The 21,372-nt window shown below is 49.3% G+C and overlaps 1 protein-coding gene across 2 annotated transcripts in view; it reads left to right on the forward strand.

Moving 5' to 3' along the window:
- Window positions 1-21,372, forward strand: part of gpc5b (glypican 5b) — a 92,007-nt gene that overhangs the window by 5,905 nt on the left and 64,730 nt on the right. For both annotated transcript variants that reach the window (XM_018741195.2, XM_029246173.1), the window contains exon 2: window positions 2,987-3,148. In XM_018741195.2, coding sequence (XP_018596711.2) covers window positions 2,987-3,148 — 162 coding nt within the window. The remainder of the gene's footprint in view (window positions 1-2,986; window positions 3,149-21,372) is intronic.

The following is a 21,372-nucleotide window of genomic DNA, read 5'->3' on the forward strand; positions in this document are numbered from 1 at the left end:
ATGTTTATCTTCCTGCGGTTGAAGGTTATATTGTAACATTTAATATATAAGGTATGTAATTGTATTTGTCTTTCATTGACTGCCTTTAATATTCTGGTTTTTAGAGAGTCACCCACAGTGAAAGACCTCAGTAAACATCCCAACTTGCCAAAGTTCTTGTGGGACTTTCTGGATATGCAAAGAGCCAAAGTAACCAGTATTTTCTTCAGGTGCCCATGTGGTCTGGGTAAAAACGTACCTTCGTAGTGGTGCGCCGCTAAAGCGCATGGATCCAAACCACTGCACGTGAGCAAGGACAGCTAAGGAACAAAACGTGATGAGATCTCTGCAATTCTCTTCGCTTTCCGCTCACAGCAACATTTGTGGTCCGCCGGGTGTCCGCAGGTCTGCTTGTGAGCCGGGTGAGCCGTGCGATTTCCTGTACGTGCGTTATGCCGCCTAATACGGCTTGGAGCCACCGGATTTGGAAGCGAGGGCCTCTCGACGTGAACGTCGGAGGCAGGTGCCTGCGTGTGACACGGTGGCACAGGGTGGTGCGAGAGGACATAGGTTTGATCCCCGCTCAGTCTGTGTGGAGTTTGCACGTTCTCCCTGTGTCTGTGTGGGGTCCCTCTGGGTGCTCTGGTTTCCTCCCACAGTCCAAAGACATGCTTTTCAGCTTCATCCACAGTGTAAGTTACCTTGGTGAATAAGGTGTGTGGGCTCATAACGCTACATAGAGTTCATTGGGAGAAAAGTGTCTGCTATGCAAATAAATAAATGTAAAATGTCACTGCACACTCTCCTCAATTGCCCCCGAACTGGTTAAATGGCTAAAATGGGAGAAAAAGGATGAGATGAGAGTTGGCTGTGTGTGTGTGTGTGTGCGTGTGTGTGTGTGCGTGTGTGTGTGTGTGCGTGTGCTGTCCCTCCTGACTGTGACTCATAAGCCTTGTACAGGGACCCAAATTTATCAAACAAATAAAAATAGGGTTACAGGGCAGAAGCTAATGAAAAATTAAATGGGGAGAAAGAAACGAAAAAGTGAAAACAGAGCTCCCAGACATTGTACTTCATGAAAATATATCTTTTTCTGTCTTTTTTTTTTTTTTTTTTTTTTCTGTGCGCTGACATTGGAAGAGAAAAGCAATTGCTAACTGGAACTCCTTTAACACGAGTCACTCTCTTCAGAGCAGCGCAACGGCGCCGCATCCCTTGCAGACGAAGCCGCTCCCATTGTTTTGTTGCTCAAGGGTGGCGATGGCGGCGAAGAGCCGAGCTGTTCTTCCAGCGACAGCGTACAGAGCCCAAAACACACGAGTGAACAATTAAGATTTCATTTTTCCTGCACAAAACATTTCTCTTGTTCGCATAAGCAGCAAAGTAGAAAACCTTTAATTTCATCAACTTTTATTTCAGCTCAAAGCTACAGTTGGCTGCTGTCAATTTTATACCTTTAAAATAGTGTTTTTAAGGGACCTCGAGGTGTTTATACTTTTCAATGTGACCTGTACCCTGTCGCATGCAGTGTTACACCTGCACACAGCTGGACGTTACTGAACGTTATATCTCGTTATTAACAGACTAATTCAGGTGTTTGAGCCAAGATCCAGAACAACGCTTCCTTCTAGGAGCCACGACCACGAGCAATATTTTAAAGTCCAGCAGAGAGGTTCCAGAAACTTCTCTTAAAACATCTACTGATTTCACACACATGTCATCTGATACCGCTTGTCCCAAGTGGGGCCACGGGGAGGCGGAGCCTAACTCAGCAACACAGGGCGCAAGGCCGGAGGGGGAGGGGACGCACCCAGGACGGGACACCAGTCTGTCGCAAGGCACCCCAAGCGGGACTCGAACCCCAGACCCACCACAGAGCAGGACTGTGGTCCAGCCCACTGCACCACTGTGCCACCACACCCCCCTCTCTACTGATTTCAGTTCAGTTTAATTTTATATAGTTTCTATCCCAGCAAGAAGCCTCAGGGCCAGTGACAGCAAACGTAAGTGCAAAATCGAAAAGCACCTGCGTAAGAGCGTGAACCACGAAGAAGGGCGATAACCGAGATGTACGCGTAGCCAAAGGGGTGCAGGAGAGGAGCCAGGAGGAGACAGAGGAGAGCGGTGAAAGCTCAGCGTCCCCCAGGAATGGGACACTTTGACAGGACCTACAGAGCAGCGCAGGTCCCCCGGGTGATTTCTCGGCGTGTCGGGTCGAAGGTCACACGGACTGGCAAATGACAAGGTTGAGGAGACCCTCCGGCAGCCAGGTAGAGGCTGCGGAAGGACAGGTAAAGTGGGAAACCAGCGCACTGTGGCGTATCGGTGTGACGGGCACTGTAACGGCAAGGATTTTAACTTCACTGCGACATTGTGCTATTCGTTTCAGTAGCTTCTCATATCGAGTGATGCTATTTACTTGTGGCATTTATTTGCACGGATGCCATCCATTCCCCGGCTTCATTTAGAGTAAGTATATCGTAGAGACGAACCTCAGACCGCCCCGTATTCCTTACCGACTTTGTTAACCCTGGAATGCAATGTGCAAGACATCCCGTGTGTCATTTGTTTACAAGTTCTCGTGTAAACACATGCGGCGAAGCAAAATATATTCCAGGGGTTAAAAATAGATGTAAAAGATGTGGCCGAAAAGTCAATTCCGTTGAGAGGAAGGTGAATGAATAACTGCGTTCTGGCACGCGTGGCCTCTTTTATGCATGCTTACATTTGTTTATTTATCAGACACTTTTTTCCAAAGCAACTTGCAATTATTTACTCCTTTACACGGCTGTGTGGTTTTGCTACAGCAGTTTATGGTAAGGATGTCGTTCAAGGGGACTGCAGCTGGAGGTGGAACTCAAACCTGCAGCTTTCAGGTCCAAAGACAGCAGCTCCAACCGCTGCACTACCAGCTGCTTCTACGTCCCTGCGTGTCACATCCCCCCCGTGTCCCACCGTGTCCCGCACTTCATACACCAGTCTTACTGCCTTCTCCAACTGTGTTTAGATGCAGAGCTGCAGATCTGCAAGCACCAGGGTCCCACCTGCTGCACCCGCAAGATGGAGGAAAGCTACCTCGCTGCGGTTCGACGCGAGACCCTGCAGAACATCCGCTCCTACAGCTTTGAGCTCAAGTACCTCATCGTGGGCCACGCCACCAGCTTCCAGGGTGAGGATGTGCTTGGGGGCTGAGTAAGGGTGGGGTGCGAGGGTGCGAGGGTGCGAGGAATGCGTTCAAACTTCCTTTGCGTCAGAAAACTGCGTAAACGTGCCCGTTACATGGTGGCGGACAAGTTAATGCTGTATATCGTGTTAGAAAACGAAGCCGACTTTGAAATGATATATCGGACAGACCTTCGGCGCTGGAGTCAAAGTTCTGAGTTGCCTTAAGTGTGTCATTATACTCCTTGATGCACTTCGACTGGCTGCGCTTTCAGGGACAGACATGATGCCGCTGTGTGTCACACATCATTCAGGCCTTCAGTGCCCCATGACCGTCAAGTGCCCCTAGATCATGGTGGGCCAGTAGCGGTGGGTGGAAGATAAACACTAATGAACGATAGAGGTCCAGGAGGAAAAAATAGCCTGCAGTCCAGGCAAAGTTGTTTTTTTTTTTTTTTTTTAGGAGGAAATTAAACACACACACACACACACACACACACACACACACACACACACACACACACACACACAGACACGTTTTGTAGAGCTGAAGTTCCTCGGGGTAGCAGCTACATGGCTCATCACGTACGGGGTGGATTTCTCCAGAAGAGTTGAAGGATTTCCAATCATTTCTCCCATTACGAGATTAGAGAAAACTGGGGCCGTTTCTTTTTCATTCCTTTTCGCCTCTCTGGGTTTGGCGGAGAAACGAACCCCCTCCGAGACTCCGCTCTCCATTAAGAGGATCAAGGGGTGTCGCAAAGCCCATGAGGATGTGATCTTTAAGTGGGTTCCAGTATGTGCTTTTCTGGAAGGAGGGAACGCAGTAAACCCATGATTTTTTCCACACGTCTCCGTCGGGCCAGCAACGCAAGAACGCGAGTGGAGGCGACTCATCGACGGCGTCTCTTTCACGGGAGGGATAATCATTTCCTTACTTTTCTCCTTTCTCTCTTCCCGGCCCAGAGCTGAACACGCCTTGAACGAGGTTACTTTTCTTCGACTCCGTGCGAAAACAAAGGGCTTCAGTAAATTTGTTTTCGGGAACGGGCCTGGCGATCGTTTGGCCCGAGCGCCCTGATCGGAGGAGCAATGACAAAGACGCACTTTGACCTGCGTCGCCGAGGTCGTCGTGTGTGTGTCCTTGTTGCCGAGGCGACGGCTGTTTGACCAGTCAAGAAGGCGAGGAGGAGGAGGAGGAGGAGGAGGAGAAGGACTCCTAAGCTTCCATGCAAGAGTAACGATCGCAATTGTGCTTTATTTCTTACGCGACTGAACGGCAATAGGTATGAATCATACGGTTCATCGGGAACTTTTTGCCTGACAAACAAACATGGCCTCATCGCGACAGAGTAGCACCTTTGTGTTCCTGTTTAAGCGGCTGGAAGTGTTTAATTAGCAAAATAACAGCATTTCAGAGAGCTGTAGAGACTTTGAAGGCAACACAATAGCAGGTTTCTAGGGGCTATAATTGAGATCACTGTGCACATATGGTACAGAATGTGTGCTTTGCAGCATCGGTGCGATTCCTCCAAGCTGCTGGGTCGAGCTCCTTATGCTGGTTTGCTGCCGTGGCTGAAATCGATGGAACAGGTCACCAGAGGCCACGTGCTGGTATGATATGGAACGATCTGTTTTGAACGGAAGATGACGGTTACGTTCATTCGTTTGGCAGACGCTTCTCTCCCGGCGATGTACCCGTCCGAGAACAACGGCAGGAGTGCATCGCAGCGACGCAAGGAGACATTCGGATGCAGACGCGTGATTCTCGAGTTCGGTCCGTTGGTCTCATACCACGGTATAACGCAGCACACATCACGCGAGTAGCTGCATAAAGGCTTTTCCTTTATTAAACGAAATTTTCTTAACAATTTTTAAACATGAACACTTGTACGGCGCACGGTTTAATAGATGGTTCTTTAATTTTGATCAAGGAAGGAAAACAAAAGCACGTGGCCTCTGCACGGCTCCTCGCGTAACCCCAGCAGAGCACTGACGGACGGCCCGATGCGCTTAAGGACCAAATGTGCTCTCGTAGTATGAGAGCGAATTGAGCGAAAACAATTCGGGACAGAATTCGTCGGTATGAGTTCGTGTGCGTGAACAAAGCCCATGTGCCACTTGGTGCCCCTCGAGGCTCCTGGTCCAGCGTCGCCAAAGCCTGCGGTTTGTCTCAGGGGCTCAGCCTGCGCGTGACGCTTATATCACACGGAAGAGGCACTTTGAACAACGGATGCTGTTTTCCTTGTCCTTTGTGCTACGTGGTAGTCTTGGCTGCTCTGTTAAGGCACGCAGAATTCCTTTTGGTCGTCGGGTTTTATTTATGCGCTCCTCCTTCCCTCGGTGTCGGCGGGAGAGAGCGCAAGTACGAGCCGGACGGAGCGGAGACGGCCTCGCCGGCTTCCCCTCGCGTTCTTGACCGCGTTCGGGACCGCTGTGGTCATTGGGTCTTTCATTCTCTAAGGTCTTTACTGCCGTTAATCCAATACGCTGTTCTGTTTTCCAAGTTCATCTTCAGGTTTCCTCGCAGAAGAGTTTATTTCTCCCTGCCAAACTACAATAGATTCACTTGCGCTATAATGGCTGAAGTTCGAAGCTGATTAATACTCTTATTACTACGGTAACAATATAGCGTTTTAATCTAGGATCGCACTTCTCACGCGAGCTGTTTCTGAAGAAGGCGCTCCGACGTTGCTCCGCACGCTCTTTTTGGCAAACGTGCTCCTTGGACTGACAAAACGCGAAAAGCCTTTCCAAGTGCGAACATGTTTTGTGCTGCGCTCTCCCTCTCGCTCTCCTCCTTTCAGAGCTGGGACCGAGCTACAAAGCGCTCTCAGCTGAGTGAAAAGGAGAGAATGAAAAATGTTTAAATTCACATAGTATCCTTGGAGATGTTTTACCATGTGAATCAGGCCTGCTAACGAGGTGTCTCAATGGGAAGAAAAGCTGGGTTGTCCCGCCGCCCCGTCGTCCCCCTGCCGCTCGGGCCGCTTCCCCGTTTCGACAGAAAGGAAGCCGCGGCTTCGTTCCGCCTTCGCTTTCGTTCTGAGAGTCCCGCGCTCGAAGTCGCCCGTGTGGACGCGCTCGCAAAAGTAATCACGCGACACACGTGTAGCGCAAGTCGTTTTTGTCAAATCTGTCCAGAAATTCCCTCTTTTTCTTTGTTGCTCTCGTCTCAAGGAACGTAGCGGCCCGCAGTTGACTGCAGTCACACTTTTAGGCTTTTCAGACGTTGCCGTTTAATGGCTCGAAGGACACGTTGGCCGCTCTTCCTGATGTCTTTGGCTCCCGTGGTGTCCTTCGACCCCGCTGCCATGGGAAATATGTGACTGGGGCTGACCGTGCCCGTTCTTTTTTGTACCGGAACAAGCGACGATAGTTGCGTTAAGGTGTTCGGAGAAGGACGCGTCGATGTGGTCCAGCAGCCATCGCTCACACTTACTGGAACGGTGCAGAATTTGTTTTGTTCTCTTTTTTTTTTTTTAAAGGTTTTTGCTCTTTAAACTGAAGAATCGCGCAAACTGGTGTTAGTGCTGTGCAGCGTCACTGAAATACTGCAACGATCTGTGTCGGTTTGAGCTTTCGGCGTCAAAGTTCCCCCCCGTTCTGGGAATTGTGATGTGATGAGGGTGAGGAATTTCCTCTTCAGCTGTGTTTATGCTCTCTTATATGGGACAGATGTAAAATTACAGCAAATCACCATCTCAGAGGATTTCCATCATCTGAGGAGATATCGCAGTCTAATGGGAGCGAAGCAGGTTTTAGGGCTGCCCTGGTTCTGCTCCATTTCTTCTGCGGACGGCTCTCCGTGCTTTCGGAGCGTATGACTCAAGCTATTAGAATGGTGGGACCGAGAGCCAACTTCCTGTACACATCATGTGGCTGTGCGGCCGTTTGGAAAGTAACATTGCCGGTGATGCCTTTCCTGGGAACATCAGATGCCACTCCAGCATTCGGAGAGCAGAGAGCACAGGGACGGCTGAGTCAGTTGTCCCACGGCTGGGAAAACGATTGGACTTTAACGCCATAAGAGCTTTTCGGCCCAGTGTCTTCCTTTGACATACATTTGTGCATCCAGATACGCCGGCAGCTACTTGGAGTCTTTTCTCAGAGCTACACAAAGAGCCCATCCCTTCACGGTCAGACCACGGCACTACCATCTCCTCCACACACCCGCCTACGCAGGTTGAAGTCCCAAGTGTCTTAGCTGCTGTATCCCTGGGCGACCTCAACTGTTTCACGAAACGTTCAGCTTTGATCGCAACGTGTGATGTCGAATGTACGGCTGTGCTCGTTTTCCAGTTGTTGCCACAGACCAGGTCGTTCGCAGGCCGCTGCTGAGGGTATGTCCGATTCCAGCCTGTTCATGAGGTATGGCCAAAGTGGAAATATTGGGAGGATTTCGGAGTTTATCGGCTTCAGGCAATAGAAGAGATACCGTCTTGTTGTCTTTGGTATACTGTAGCTCCTTTACTCGATTTCACCCCAGCACTTGCTTCTCTGAGACCTCGTACTTTAGCGACAGGATAAGAGATGGCAATAGAAGGAAAACTCTGAGCATCTTCTGGAAGGAGTTATTGAGTTATACGTAAGTGAAGAATTTTGCATTCATTCTACTCATACAGCACAATCACTAGAACGGTTTCCTACGTCCATTATAGAAAGACAGAAACGTTGTATTTTTTGCTTATAGTTTCCTGATACAATAAGGCATCTCAGGTTCTTCCCAGAATGTTTTATTTTTTAAAACGTTGCTTCCCCCAGCATTTTCACCAATCAGTTGCAATTTGTCAGTAGTAATTGTAGGTCCCTAGTCAGCATTACTGATTAAACTGGAAATCGCTGTAACTGGTCGCTCTAGCTGGTCCTCCTCCCATGTCCTTATTCGCTTGGAATAAGCAACATGCGTGGCACCCAAGGCTTAGCTGATCCCTGTCTAGACCAGGGTCAAATTGCTAACAAGATGCAACCGCAGTAGGCTATCTAGAAGTACTGGAGCTCATCAAAGTGACCCGTCCGATTGCAGATGAATGTGGTGCTCCTTACTGTACTCTGATTGGTTCAAATGCTGCTGGAGCAGATGGCTTGGCAGCGGAGCACCTGGTATTATGCCACCTCCTTAATAATCTTCATTGGGTTTATGCAGTAGCAGCAGATTCCTGTGAAAATCCAATTGTGTCAATCGAAGCCCAATTAACCAGGGCTTGGGGGGGGGGGGGGGGGGGGGGGGGGTACACAAAAGCTTTCGGAATTAGTGCCGTTAACATATTGAAAAGAGCAAGGTCCTCTTTATCCTTACCAGTACATGTGAAAGACAGTACCCTCATCTATGAGTCGATGCTTTTCAGGTGAAATAGTGAGGCTTCCAATAATTTAGTCATTTTTAAGAGAAGTGCTGTTTCTGGATCACATCTGGGCTCTCTGTCCTGGCCAGCTGTTTTTCTGCTTTCTGTTGGCATTCATTCATTTAGCAGACTTTTTTTTTCTCCAAAAAAAAGTGCAATTCAGAGTAAACACAAGTGTATTTTAGAACAGGAGATGAGCACGTTGCATGCGTAGATGTCTACAGGACTGAGTCTGATAGGAAGTACAGCAGTGATTGTGACAGATAACGTAATTCAAATTTGTAGGAGTTTTGACAAGCGAGTTAGGAAAATGAGTCAAAAAGAAAAGCGTTTTGAGACCCTTCTTGAATGCTGATAGGGATTCAGCAATTCTCCTTAAGCGAAGGACCCCACTCCACCATGGAGCCAAAACTAAGAGCCTACATGCTTTCTGTTTTGGACTCCTTGTGAGAAGGACCATCAACTGGCCAGAGGTGCAGGAGCATAGTGGCCAAGCACAATGAGGACTGATGGAAGGGGGTTAGTTCAAGCTGACCGGAACGCTTCTGAACCAACGAGCTGTTATGGAATGGCCGATGTTGGACGTAGACCGATATTCATCAAGGACATTGTTCTGGGGAAAGAATGCGCGTAACTGGTTGAAAGCTTCACTTTTCAGAAATACGAAATTCATTGAATGAGGTTGATTGCATGATGTAGAGCGCTTTCTGTTTTACAGTTTTACGCCAACATAGACGTGTAAATATTACTTTGAACCCGTTCCAGTTAAGTATTTCACTTTAAGGATACACCAGCATGGATCTCAGTGCAGCTAGAGTCTGCAATCTCTTAGTCCGGTTAACCATTAGGGTGTAGGATTTTGTCATTTAAGAGTCCTTAACCCCCTTCACCCCGGTTCCTGCTGCCTTGAGACTCGGTTCACTATAACATGAGGCCTTGCCAGCCCGGGTGGCAGGGGCCGGACCAGATGGGCCGCTGGATAAATGTTATCCCACCGTCGTATCAGGGAGATGCCGTGACACTGATCTGGACATTAAAAATAGCTGTGCCCACAACTACGTGGTTGAGGCACCATGGGGGTCAGGCTTTGCAGGCTTTAGGAATTCTTTTACAGCCTCTCTCTTAAGGTCATCCTCTAGGGACTTGTGTTAAACGAGAGAAGTCACTGCATTTCATCGATCGTGTCAACATGTACTTTTCACCTCAAAACATACAGTAGCAATTGTGCTACTTAAGACCTCTTGTATATATTTATAGAACTCAGAGATGTGCATGGAAAGTGTACAGAATGACTACTTTTAAAATGTTTTAGCTCATTTATTTTGTACAACTCTTGAGTACAACTGCAGACGTCTAGCACTTGTGTGCAGGTTGTAAAATCTATGTATAGCACTGGTAAACTGGTGATAACTGATGAACTTTGTAACACAAACTCTACAGTGGGCGACACAGTCGTTGTGTGTTACCATGCCTTGGATGTAAAATAAATGAACACATGAGAAGACAATAATTTTTCATGATTAATTCTTCATCCTCCACTGCGCTGTATCTTCCGTCCAAGTTTAGAGGATGATCGGTGGTTTCAATTTGCATAAAAACCCCGTAATCACAGGGCCTGGTTGCCAGGACCTCTATTTCAACAGAGCGCGTTGGAGGTGTCGGTTTAAGTTTGAACGTCGTGTGCCGTCCTTGCCCCTTGTCTCTTTCACCATGCAGCCCAAAAGTGAGCGCAGAGGTCAAGCAGGTCTTTCGGGAATCCTGGAGCACTTTGGATCGGTGGCACATGCAATATGAGTATGCAACTGAGATGCGGCAGAAGCGTGTGTGAGCTTGTGTGTGCGTGTGTGTGTGTGTGTGTGTGTGCGTGTGTGTGTGTGTGTGTGTCTGTCTGTCTGTCTGTCTGTCATCGCAGAGCTATTTTTCCTTCCATGAAACCCTATAGCAGTCCTTGCAGCTCAGTCTCGGAGAGAAGTCCAGCGGTGGATGCTTCACTCGCATGTTTAGAGTTGTTTGGTTCTGGAAACCAAGAAGGAGCTGATTTGAGTCTCGGCTACAGCTCTTGTGCCATTAAACGGAACAAAAGTCTGCAATGGTTCTCTGGAGCAGTCAAGCACTTTCCTTCCATTGGTTTGTTTTGCAAAAGTTTTTTTTGAGAGCATTAAATTGTTCTATGTTTAGATAGGACAGGACAGGTACTTCATTAATCCCTCCAAGGAAATTCACATGCACAGCAGCTTCACACATAACACGTAACAACAGGGAGCTCAGTTTTAACCGATGAAAATAAATAGCAAGTGACATATAATAACAAATATCCATCTGTCTCTCCGTCTGCCGAATTTCAACAACCGCTTGTCCTGAGCAGGCTGGCGGTGAACCAGAACCTGTTCCAGAAGCACTGGGCACAAGGCTGAGGCTGCGTCCGCCCCGGATGGGACGCCAGTCCATCACAAATGACAATTAACGTAATAAATAATAAGAAGAGACAAATTACAGCGACACTGGACAGCTGAACAATTAAATGACTACAAAGTGTCTAAGGCCACAAGGCATTTCCCTGCTTCCCTGTGCGGAGGAGCTCACAGGCCCGTGGGTGACACTGTAGAGGAGGGTTGCTGTTGGTACGAAGGGCCCCCAAAAGCTCCTCTTTGTACACCGTAACTGAATAATCCAGTGGCTCAAAGAGCTCATGAAGATCACTTCATGGAGGGGATGTGAGCCATTATCCATGACTGACAGTGGCTTCCTCACATCCTGGCCTGTGCCGCTGCCTCCGCTGAGTCGGGACTTAACCAAAACGGGTTGAGTAATGGCGGCCGCGAAAGCTGGACGTGCCCGAGTGTGTTTGCGTGAACGTGTCGGCTAAGCGCTGGAATGATGGCAGTAATAACCGGAGCTGTCTGCTGACTGCGGAAGGGTTTTGTCTGTCACCCTTCTGCCGTCTCCCTCCCTGCGGCCCGACCATCTGGATATGCCGGAGTGCCACGCTGTCATGGCGGGGGCAGTGGCATCCTCTCGCCTGGAGTTGGGGAGGAGGGGCACATACTTCAGTTAATATTACACAGCAGCCATGTGCATTTTTGGGGTTTGGGTGAGGGGGTAGTTGGGGGGGGGGGGGGGGGGTGGGTTGGCAGCGCAGCTGCTCTCCGGAAGCTCCCAGCGCTGTGCCGGGAATGCGGCAGGTCTCAGAGGCGGCACTCAGACATGGCGTTACAGGACGGGGAGGAATGAGGAGCATTGTTCTGCACAGCCCTTCGGAATGGCGTGTGCATGTGACACCGCGGTAAACCCCCCCACCACCACCACCACCCTGCGCTGTTCTCCTCTGAAGATCCAGCTCCGCGCACACCAGCTCATTTATTATCAATTGCGTCTACTTTCTCCTTTCCCGCCATGCATGCGCTTGTTTTGTGTTCCCCGGTAAATCACCGCCACACCCGTTCTGCTCCGTGAAGCGTGCGTGCGCTGCGCGTGCGGTGCGTACGTCCCGCAAAGACGAATGATGTCGGTTTTGAGCAGCGATACGAATTGTCCTCAGTCCAATGGAAAGGAACACGTAAAACAACGTAATTGAATTCGTATTTTATTAATGTTTGCGTGCGAAGGTGGGCGCAGGTGGCGGGTGGCTCTGCCGTGGCGCCGGTGTCCTTTTCTGTGCCATTCAGCACATGGCTGCGAAGCCCGTACATGCTTGTGCTGGGGCCTCGCTGGTTGCTGGGCTAAATCTGTCCCTGGTACAGGCGACCCACCGGGTCCCTCCGGTTGATCCGTTTGATCCCCCCCATCCGTTCCAAACCCCCCGCCCCCGCAAACCGCATGAGCCGGTGACCTTCTTCCCAGACTGCACCGTCTGGAGTCTGGGCTGCATGGCTTCCAAGGTGAAGACTGCTGCCGCACAGCTGCCGGATGAGGGCTGATGCCGTCCAGGCGGGTTTTGGGAGGGTCTGCGCTCGGTGGCCAAGAGCACATTGCTCGCAGAGCTATGGAGCGACGCGGAGGGGCTGCGGTGCCCACATACCCAGGGAAAAGCCCACTTTCAGACCCAGTGACAGGTGCTTGGAGAAGTGCTGCTGCTGCTTCCATTCTGGGTTGAGCTCTTGCATTGAGCAGCATTTCGAAGTGCCGGAACTTGAGAACTTGACTTTTACCCCAGGTTACCTCTATGTATTAAGGGCCGTTATTAGTTTAATGGGCTCCAGTTAGAAGAAAATAGTTAAGGAAACAGTATTTTCCTCCTGTGCACATGCGCCTGGTAATTTAACAGCTGTCAAGTTTAACTTATATTGAAATTTTAAACGTTCCTTACATTTTGATGTATTTACGCTCTTCCAGGGTAGGTACAGTGTGACGGTGACTTTGCGAAAGATGGGCTCGGATGACTTACAGCGTGACACTTGAGGAAGAAAGGAGTGCGTGTGTGTGGGGCCACCGCACACCACCGGGGCAGCGCCGAGAAGAGCGCAGGTGAAGGGACGAGGTGTTTGCGTCGCCAGGGAGATGCGGAGGGGAGCGAGGCGGTGACAGCAAACCTCAGGCTTCTCTTTCGTTGAGGCGAAACTCCCTGTAAGGAGAGCGAGCCGGCTGACGCGGGCAGAGCTCCAAAGCGTTGCCGGCTCAGCACAGTGGGGAAACCGTTCCATCGCGTAGAGACACCAGCTGCCAAGACTACTTAGCAGGAGGAAAAAAGCCATAAAAAGCATTATTTTCCCAAAGGCTTTTTAGTTGAAATTCTGCTGCTGCCTCCATCCCGCCCCTTAGTGGTGCCGAAAGAATCGTTGCTGGGTAAAGATGAACACAGCATCACTCCCGTGTGTGTGTGTGTGTGTCACGTGGCAGGGACAGGTGGAGGAATATTTAATTGCCTGTACTCGTCAACTGTGGAGAGGGGCTCTCTCAACGCTCCCCTCGGCCGGACGCACACAGTTCTTCCCAACCGCGGCCCCCCCAGAGCTTCGGTCCCATTCGCGAAGAGGTTGGCCAGCGTGTTGGAACGGAGACGTGTTACACGGCCCAGTCCAAGCTCAATGGGAGCCCACTTGCTCCGGAACTGGTGAACCGGGGTCTCACGAGCTCATCTGGATGCGACCAACTGAGGGGCGGGGGGTGTCGGCAGCCACGGTCGAGTCAGCGCTGGCACGCTCTGGTCCCGAAGCGGTCCCTCGCTCCGGCACAAGAACCTCACCCCCCCTCCCTCCCTGTCTCAGGTGGAGAAAAACATTTCTGGCTAATTGCACCATGACACCTTTTACGTCCCGTCTGGCTTTCAAATGCTCTTTTCGGTTGGAGCTCTCACGCGCTCTTCGGACCCCCGTCGTTCATTCCCTTATTCTAATTTCCTCCTGCGGGATTTGCTGGCAAGTTCTTGCTGATGCTGTATTGCCCGGATAAACCTTTACACGGCTACTAAATATAAATGTTTATATAAATCTCAAAAAAAAAAATTATTGCTAGGAAGGTGATCTGGAATTGTCGACATTCGGATGAAGTTTTACGGCGCGACTCGTGTGATGAACATTGGTTCATGTGGTGGAAAGAAACAAACTAATTTGCACTTGACTGGGGTTTTAAGTCTTCTGGATGGGACCACGTCGTGCAGGAAACTAAACAGTTTTGGAAACAGTTTCCTACACGACGCGGTCTCATCCAGAAGACTTAAAACCCCACTCAGCCGACACTGGCTGCGGAAGCCTACGTGTTTTGATAATTTGCACTTAGTCGCACGTCTGCATCTAAGTGTCTCTTCCTGCTAAAGTAATGAACGCATTGTATTTTCTATGAGATGTTTGTCGCTTTGGAGAAAAGAGTCCGATAAATGACTACATGTAAAAGTAAATATATAAATCGCCGAGAGCGACTCAAAGGGTGAATTCTCCACAGCCCTCGGCAGCTTTCGGCAGTATTGAGCGAAGTGCTCTTCAAGCAGCATTTACAGGGATTGACCATAGAGAGTAATCACATTGAAACGATCATTAAGCCATCTGATAGTGACAAATATATTTGTCACGTCTTGCAGAAATAAACTCAGTAAAGATCATTGACCGCTGCACGTGGTCGGCACCGTAAGACAAACAAGGCTGATGAACTCCGACTCATAACGATTATTAACTGTTTTAATTCTCACTTAAAATGTACAATTGATTTTCTAAAGATTAAACGTAGAATTAAAAGTGGACGTTATTATTTCAGATTAATCATTTTCTAAATCGGTGCTCAAAGCCCCTCGGGCGAGCTGTGAGTGGACGGGGGCCACGCTGTCCGTTGCCCCGCAGAGACTCTTCTGGAGCGCCCCGTGTCTGGAGAGCACCTGCTGGGAGGACAGTTCCTATCTTTAGAAGTTCGCTGTCGGCCTCAGCCTCGCCTTACTGCGCTAGTTGAGTCCGCGTCACGTTCCGCTTTGCCGAAGGACCTAGTCGATCGGATCAACGTTTCCCTCCTCCGACCGGAGTCGGCCCCGGGTTTGCGATGCCGCAATCCCACGGCGCGACTCCGCAACGACCCGCAATCCCCAAATCCAACAATGCTGCAATCCCATAATACTCAACAGCTCAATCCGCTAATCCTACATTCCCGCAACCCCGTGTCTCGGCCGCTTCCACTTCCCTTCGTCCTTCTTGGGTTCAGTCAGAGCACAACAGGCCCTTCGGAAGTCCTCCTGCTTCTTTTTCCTGGATAGGAAGAACGGCTCACGCAGGGCCGTGTGCGTTTCTCGCGTAGCTCCATGCGAAGTGTGTTTGTGTACGTTTGTTGTAGACATTTTTACCCAGGAAAGGGTCGTCGGCGGGTTTACAGAAGCCCCCATTGTGCCCCGTGCCCAAAGCTGCCGCTCTCGCCGGTGGGACTCGGCTCCTTCCAGGATCCCGATGAACTTCCTCAGTCGACACCTCCTCCCACCCCCATCCCAGACACGCAAAGTCAAGGCTCGCTATCGTTTACCTTCGACAGCTGCTTTTTTAATTGCAGACATGCTGACGGAGATGTGGCCCGTGACCCCCGACCCCCCCATTGACATGTACATGTGTTCATTTGGTAGACGCTTTTCTCCAAAGCAACATACATCTCCGAGAACGGCGAACAGTCCGTTACACCAACAGAAGGAGGGATTCGGACGCAGACGTGACTTTAGAGTACGGTCCGTTTGTCTCATACCGCGGTGTAAACCGGTGTACGTTATGCCAGTGGCCGCATACAAGCTTTTCAGTTATGAAGCCAATTATTGTTAGAAACGCGGTCATGAGCGATTGCAGCTTCTCCAGTCAGTCTCAGGGACGCTTGCGTGTGTCGGCTGAAGGCGGTTCTGTGTGTGTTCCAGGTGGAATGTGCTTCACCTCAGAAGCGTTTGCGAGAGCTGACAGCTCACAAATTTGGTCTTGCGCTCATGTTTTTACCTTGTTTTTACATTAACTCGAGTGTGTGTCTGTGTGTGAGGTTTTAAAGTCTCCTGGTGGCGCAGTGGGTTTGGCCAGGTTCTGCTCTCTGGCAGGTCAGGGATTCGAGTCCCGCCTGGGGTGCCTTGCGACAAACTGGCGTCCTGTCCTGGGTGTGTCCCCTGCCCCTCCGGCCTTGTGCCCTGTGCTGCCGGGTTAGGCTCTGGTTTGCCGTGACCCCGTATGAGACGAGCGGTTTCAGACGGTGTGTGTGTGTGTGTGTGTGTGTGTGTGTGTGCGTGCGTGCGTGCCCTGAGAGCTGTAGCATATATGTTAAAAGCCCTGGCTGCTATGAAATACTTTCCAAAGTCACCAGTGGCACTGTGACCCCCCCAGCAGTGTAACAGTGCCATCCCGGTCATGTGGTTGGCATGAAGCAGATCTCCTTCCACAGTGCATGTTGAACCCAGACCGTGAGCGGTGGACTTGTGGTCGCTGCTGTCTGCCGTTGCCATGTGCTTTGCCTTGGGGAAGTTGGGGGTTGGGGGTTGGGGGTTGGGGGGGATTCTTGTCCTCTTTGCCAGTTTGCAGTGGATTTATTGAGATTAGTTAGATTCTGCACAAAATCTGTCATCTCCTCCCAATTTTATTTTTTGGCCATCGTTGCTGTCAATAAAACTTGGAGTAGAAATCGAGTTAATTAAACTGAAAAGGTTGCTTCTCATTGCAGTGCTTTAAAAAATGACCCCCCTCCCCCTCGGGCTCTCCTCGCTCCCCTGCGGTAAAAGCAATGCATGACATTCAGCGCTCTATCCGGCCAAAGGTTTCAGTGTTTTAAAGCGATGCCAGAGTCTGGCCTTATGACAAAAAGCGGATGCCACAAAAATGCTGCTCTAGATGGTGGTGGTCAGGAAAAGTTGCACTCAGAAGCAGTTTTGCGCTTCCAGGATTTACTCCCGATGCTGAGTCCTGAGACTTGTTGGCAGCCGTGGTGGAGCGAGCTAAATCTGTGCCATCGGCCAGGTGGAGGGAGCACACGCACCTTGGTGTGGAGGAGTCCGCTCTCAGGCTTGGTGCTTTATTCAGCATGAAGACACACTGCTGCATTCACACTTCACTCCGCATTTTACATTTACTTATGTAGCAGACACTTTTCTCCAAAGCGACTTCCAATGAACTCTATGTAGTGTTATCAGCCCACACACCTTATTCACCGCGGTGACTTACACTGCTAGATACACTACTTATCATGGGTCACTTATCCATACATCAGTGGGACACACACACTCTCTCTCTCTGTCACTCACACACTATGGGTGAACCTGAACAGCATGTTTTTGGAGTGTGGGAGGAAACCAGAGCACCCAGAGGAAACCCACACAGACATGGGGAGAACATGCAAATTCCACACAGACTCAGTGGGGATCAAACCCACAATCTCTCGCACCACCCAGGCGGTGTGAGACAGCGCTCGCTGTGCCACCATGCTGCCCCAGTAGCATCACTTTTAACTGATGATTGAGGTGTTGGATTTTTACCTTTCACAAGGTGCTGCATTGGCCTTTTTCGGGGCATTGCATTCATCACAAATGAAATTAAGTGAATACATGAATGAAAGAGTCACTTACTGAGTGAGGATGCTATGTGGATTGATCAGTTTCCACATGGTGTCAGTACTGCAGTTGAAAGCCTGGAATTTCTGTAAACCCTCCCACAATACATGGGATGTCATGTTTGGTTTGTTTCGTGTCCACTTGATGCGCTGCCCTCCTGCCCTGAATTGCTTCACTGGCTGTCTTCTGAACCCCCCACACCAATGGCTGAAGACGTGTGTTATGCATCAACATCCCTTCAGTAAGCCTCTATTTATAAGAAATTTGGCACTTTGTCCCTTAGTAACTTCCGTAAACTTGATTTGATGTTTAAGGCCTGCCAATAAATTCCACTTCTTGCTCTTAAGATATGAGCCATTAATTTTTGCACTTGTGTGGAAAACTGTAAAGTGTGTCCAGCTTATTTCCAGAAATGTCACCAATAGGGAATGGTGTCGCGACCCGTAAAAATATAACAGACTCAAGATGGTGCTGACTGTCGGAAGACCAGCAGGCAAAAAAGAGTCGGGACAGAGCAGTGAAATCGAGATCCTTGAGTTTATTGTAGGCACAGCAGTGTGGGGTGTGTTCACGTGTCAGTGTGTGCACTTGTAACGTGTTCTCTCCTCATCCCTGTCTGGAGCGTCTGGCAACGATTCTCAAAAGCAACAAGTTTGAGATGCGTCATTAATGAGAGCCCCCACCACAGTTACCCAGGATCCTCCGATCCGTTTTCACCAGTTTCGACTCTGACAGTTTTACTGACGTTTGTAAAAAAAGCAAAAAGGGACGTAAAATAAAGGTTTGACTACCGAGGTACATTTGTAAGTAACGAAATACGCAGGTACAGCACGTTGTTAACAACCTGGAGTTCAAACATACGGCATGTTTAGATGAACAATTCCTCACTGTGCCGAATGGCCAGTCTAATACTATAGTAAACATGCAGGTGGCACAGCAAGTAGCACTGCTGTCTCACAGTGCCTGGGTGGTGAGCGAGGACATGGCTTCGATACCTGCTCAGTCTGTGTGGTGTTTGCATGTTCTCCCTGTGTCTGCATGGGTTTCCTCCCACTCTCCAAAAATATGCTGTTCAGGTTCACCCACAGTGTGAGTGACACAGAGAGAGTGTGTGAGTTCCACTGATGTATGGATGAGTGATCCAGTGTAAGTAGTGTATCTAGCAGTGTAAGTCACTGCGGTGAATAAGGTGTGTGGGCTGATAACACTACATAGAGTTCATTGGAAGTTGCTTTAGAGAAAAGTGTCTGTTGAATAAATAAATGTAAATATGTCACCTGAAAAGGCAATGTTTCATCTCTGTATTTTACTCTTGTTTTAAAATAAGGGTTTTCAGTTACATTTATGGCTGAAGTTATTTAGGCTGAACGTACTGAAAGTATATAGGTAAAAATCACAGATATGAAATAAATATAAATATGAAATAAATTTGAACCCTTCTCAAGTGGCAATGAAGTTGTTGCTTTACGGCATTTATGACCAGTATAAGAAATAAAGAGTGATTGTTCACTTCCCCCCACAAATGAGACTACTAAGATTTCCAAGGACCTGCTGTAGTTCTTTGAGTAGGGTAGAGTAGGGTAGAGTAGAGTAGGGTAGAGTAGAGTAGGGTAGGGTAAAGGAAAGAGTAGTTGTGTAAGGGTGGAGTTTGCAGGAATGGAAGTTATCCGAAAAGTGTAAATACAACCATCTATTAAAGGACACTTTTACAGTGTAACTGTACCTGCTCCCTCAGGTCATGTTAAAATGCGAGGACAGGACTGTAAGGGTATCCAAAGCAAAGAAAGAAGAGATGAAACGGAGTCTTGAAGGAGGACTGGAGTTTGTGACCCACGGAGGTAATAAAAGCGAAGGAGTCTTCATCTGGTTTCTTGCTTGTGTTTATGAGCAGAAGCATGAGTGAAACCCGGCGTTGCTGTAACAACAGAGAACTGTGCGGTTCCGCTTTCGGCTGTCGTGAAGGGGCACATGGCAGGTGCCTTGCGAGCCGCGATACGGCCTCTCGTTGGGGTCGAGCTCATAAAAAAGCAAGATGCTGAGCGAGTTGCCCCTGCGCTGCAGATCAGCCCTTGTGCTCCATCCCGTGTTCAACCCAAAGGTCACATCCTCAGCGACCTAACGCCACTTCGCCTTCGACGAGCGCTGAGGTGCTTTAACTACATGCAAATCAGGGCTTTGTTAGGTATAATCTTCTCTTCTGTCATAATACCAACTCACACAGATCAGTTCAAATAAGTTTGTTTAACATTCACTACCTGAACTGACCTTTACTTCTTTTTTGTTCTCTGCGGTTTCAGGAGCAGGGAAGTGTTCTCTCTTGTGTTTTGGGACATCATAAATCGTCCTCTAACCCTCGGGGGGGTTTCAGTATCCTTCCAGCTGGTGTGTGTGTGTGCGTGTGTGTGTGTGTGTGCACACATGCTGGCTCTGTGCTGTGGACTGCGCAGACACACTCTCTCCGCTCTCTTTCTTTCTCCAGTCGTCTCACTTTCACCACAGTTGCTGTTCCCCGTCCATCTGTCAAGATGCCATGTGTCTGACATCAGCGCCCGGACAGGGTCCCGTCCAGGCTGCCCTCGAGGGGGTCGAAGTGCTGGGGTGCTGCAGGCCAGGGGTACTAGCTGACATCACTGCTGACGGGACTAACGGGTCTCTCAGGAAGCCACCCCACCCCCACCCCTCCACCCCCGAGCTCAGCCTACCCAAGTCAGAGGCCTTGGTAGAAGAAGTTTCAGCACGTGTCCTCTCTGTTGCGTGCGTAGTGGTGTCCTGAGACACAAATGTGTGCTGCGGGGGCTCTTTGCAAGGCTGGCTGGCTTTGCTGCCTTTCAGCTGTCTGAGTCCTCTGGGTTTTCATGTTGCTCACAGCACGCAGATTTCGGTCACCGCACTCAGCTGTCCCTTTCAGAAGTTTTGACCAGGAGCTGCACAGAGCTGTGGAATAAAAGAGCGTTGAATAGGTTGCACCTGTGGTTCTTAGTCACCCTCAAATCCCTTCTAATGCGACTTTTAAAAGTAAAACACCATGAAAACACATGGTTGGGCTCTTCTCTTCTACTGGCCTTTGGAATTCCTGAAGTGACTTATTGTCCAGTCTGTTACACCACCTCATAGTTCAAAAACTCAATTCATACTGCTCTTATTCGTTATTTGTCTCTGGCTGGCATAGGTGATGAGATGACATCAAGATTCAGATGAGAATGATGGGCTGGATGGCGATTCATCCTTGTGGCTCTGGGAAGTTGAGCTGTCGCAAGTTGGACGTTGTTGGGTTTGCTACTGCATGGCTGTGGGGTGGTGTGGCTTTAAACCTTAATCAAAGTTTCCCGTAGACCTCAGCTCTCTAGAATTTTCTCTTTATGATTTCCTTGTGCTGCAGAGGATGCAGCAAAAAGCAGCTTTTGAGCCAAAAGTGTGTCTGTTCAGTTTCAGGAAGGGTTGTTGTGTTGCCGTTACACCCTTCAACATTCTACTGAGTAGCGGCGGCTTCACTAAAGAGGCTGCGACGTGACATATACTTCTCCGGATCAAATAATCTTGCAAGCCAGTCAATAATATAAAGTGAAAACTGTTCTATTTCCATTTCTATGTCTGATGTTTTATGGAGGTGACTCAGCGGATGGTTATGCCAAGAGGGAATTGACTGCTGAGGTTGTTAAGATTATTAACATTAGTCTCACTGCTGCACGTTGGGATTGGCTCAACGCGGCAAAGCGATTCAGGGTCAAAGAGCAATACTCTATACCTATTAATATGGCCATTCCTCCACTCCATCTTCACCCAGTACTCAACCATGTCGGGGGTTGCTGCCTCAGTGTTGCGCTTCCTCTCAACCCGTCTCCTATGTGACCCACTCTTGTCTTCATGGTTTCTATTGTCACCAGTGGAAGATGCTAGGATGACCTTGCA

This window comes from Scleropages formosus, chromosome 19 (assembly GCF_900964775.1).
Source record: "Scleropages formosus chromosome 19, fSclFor1.1, whole genome shotgun sequence".
NCBI classification, from domain to species: Eukaryota; Metazoa; Chordata; class Actinopteri; order Osteoglossiformes; family Osteoglossidae; genus Scleropages; species Scleropages formosus.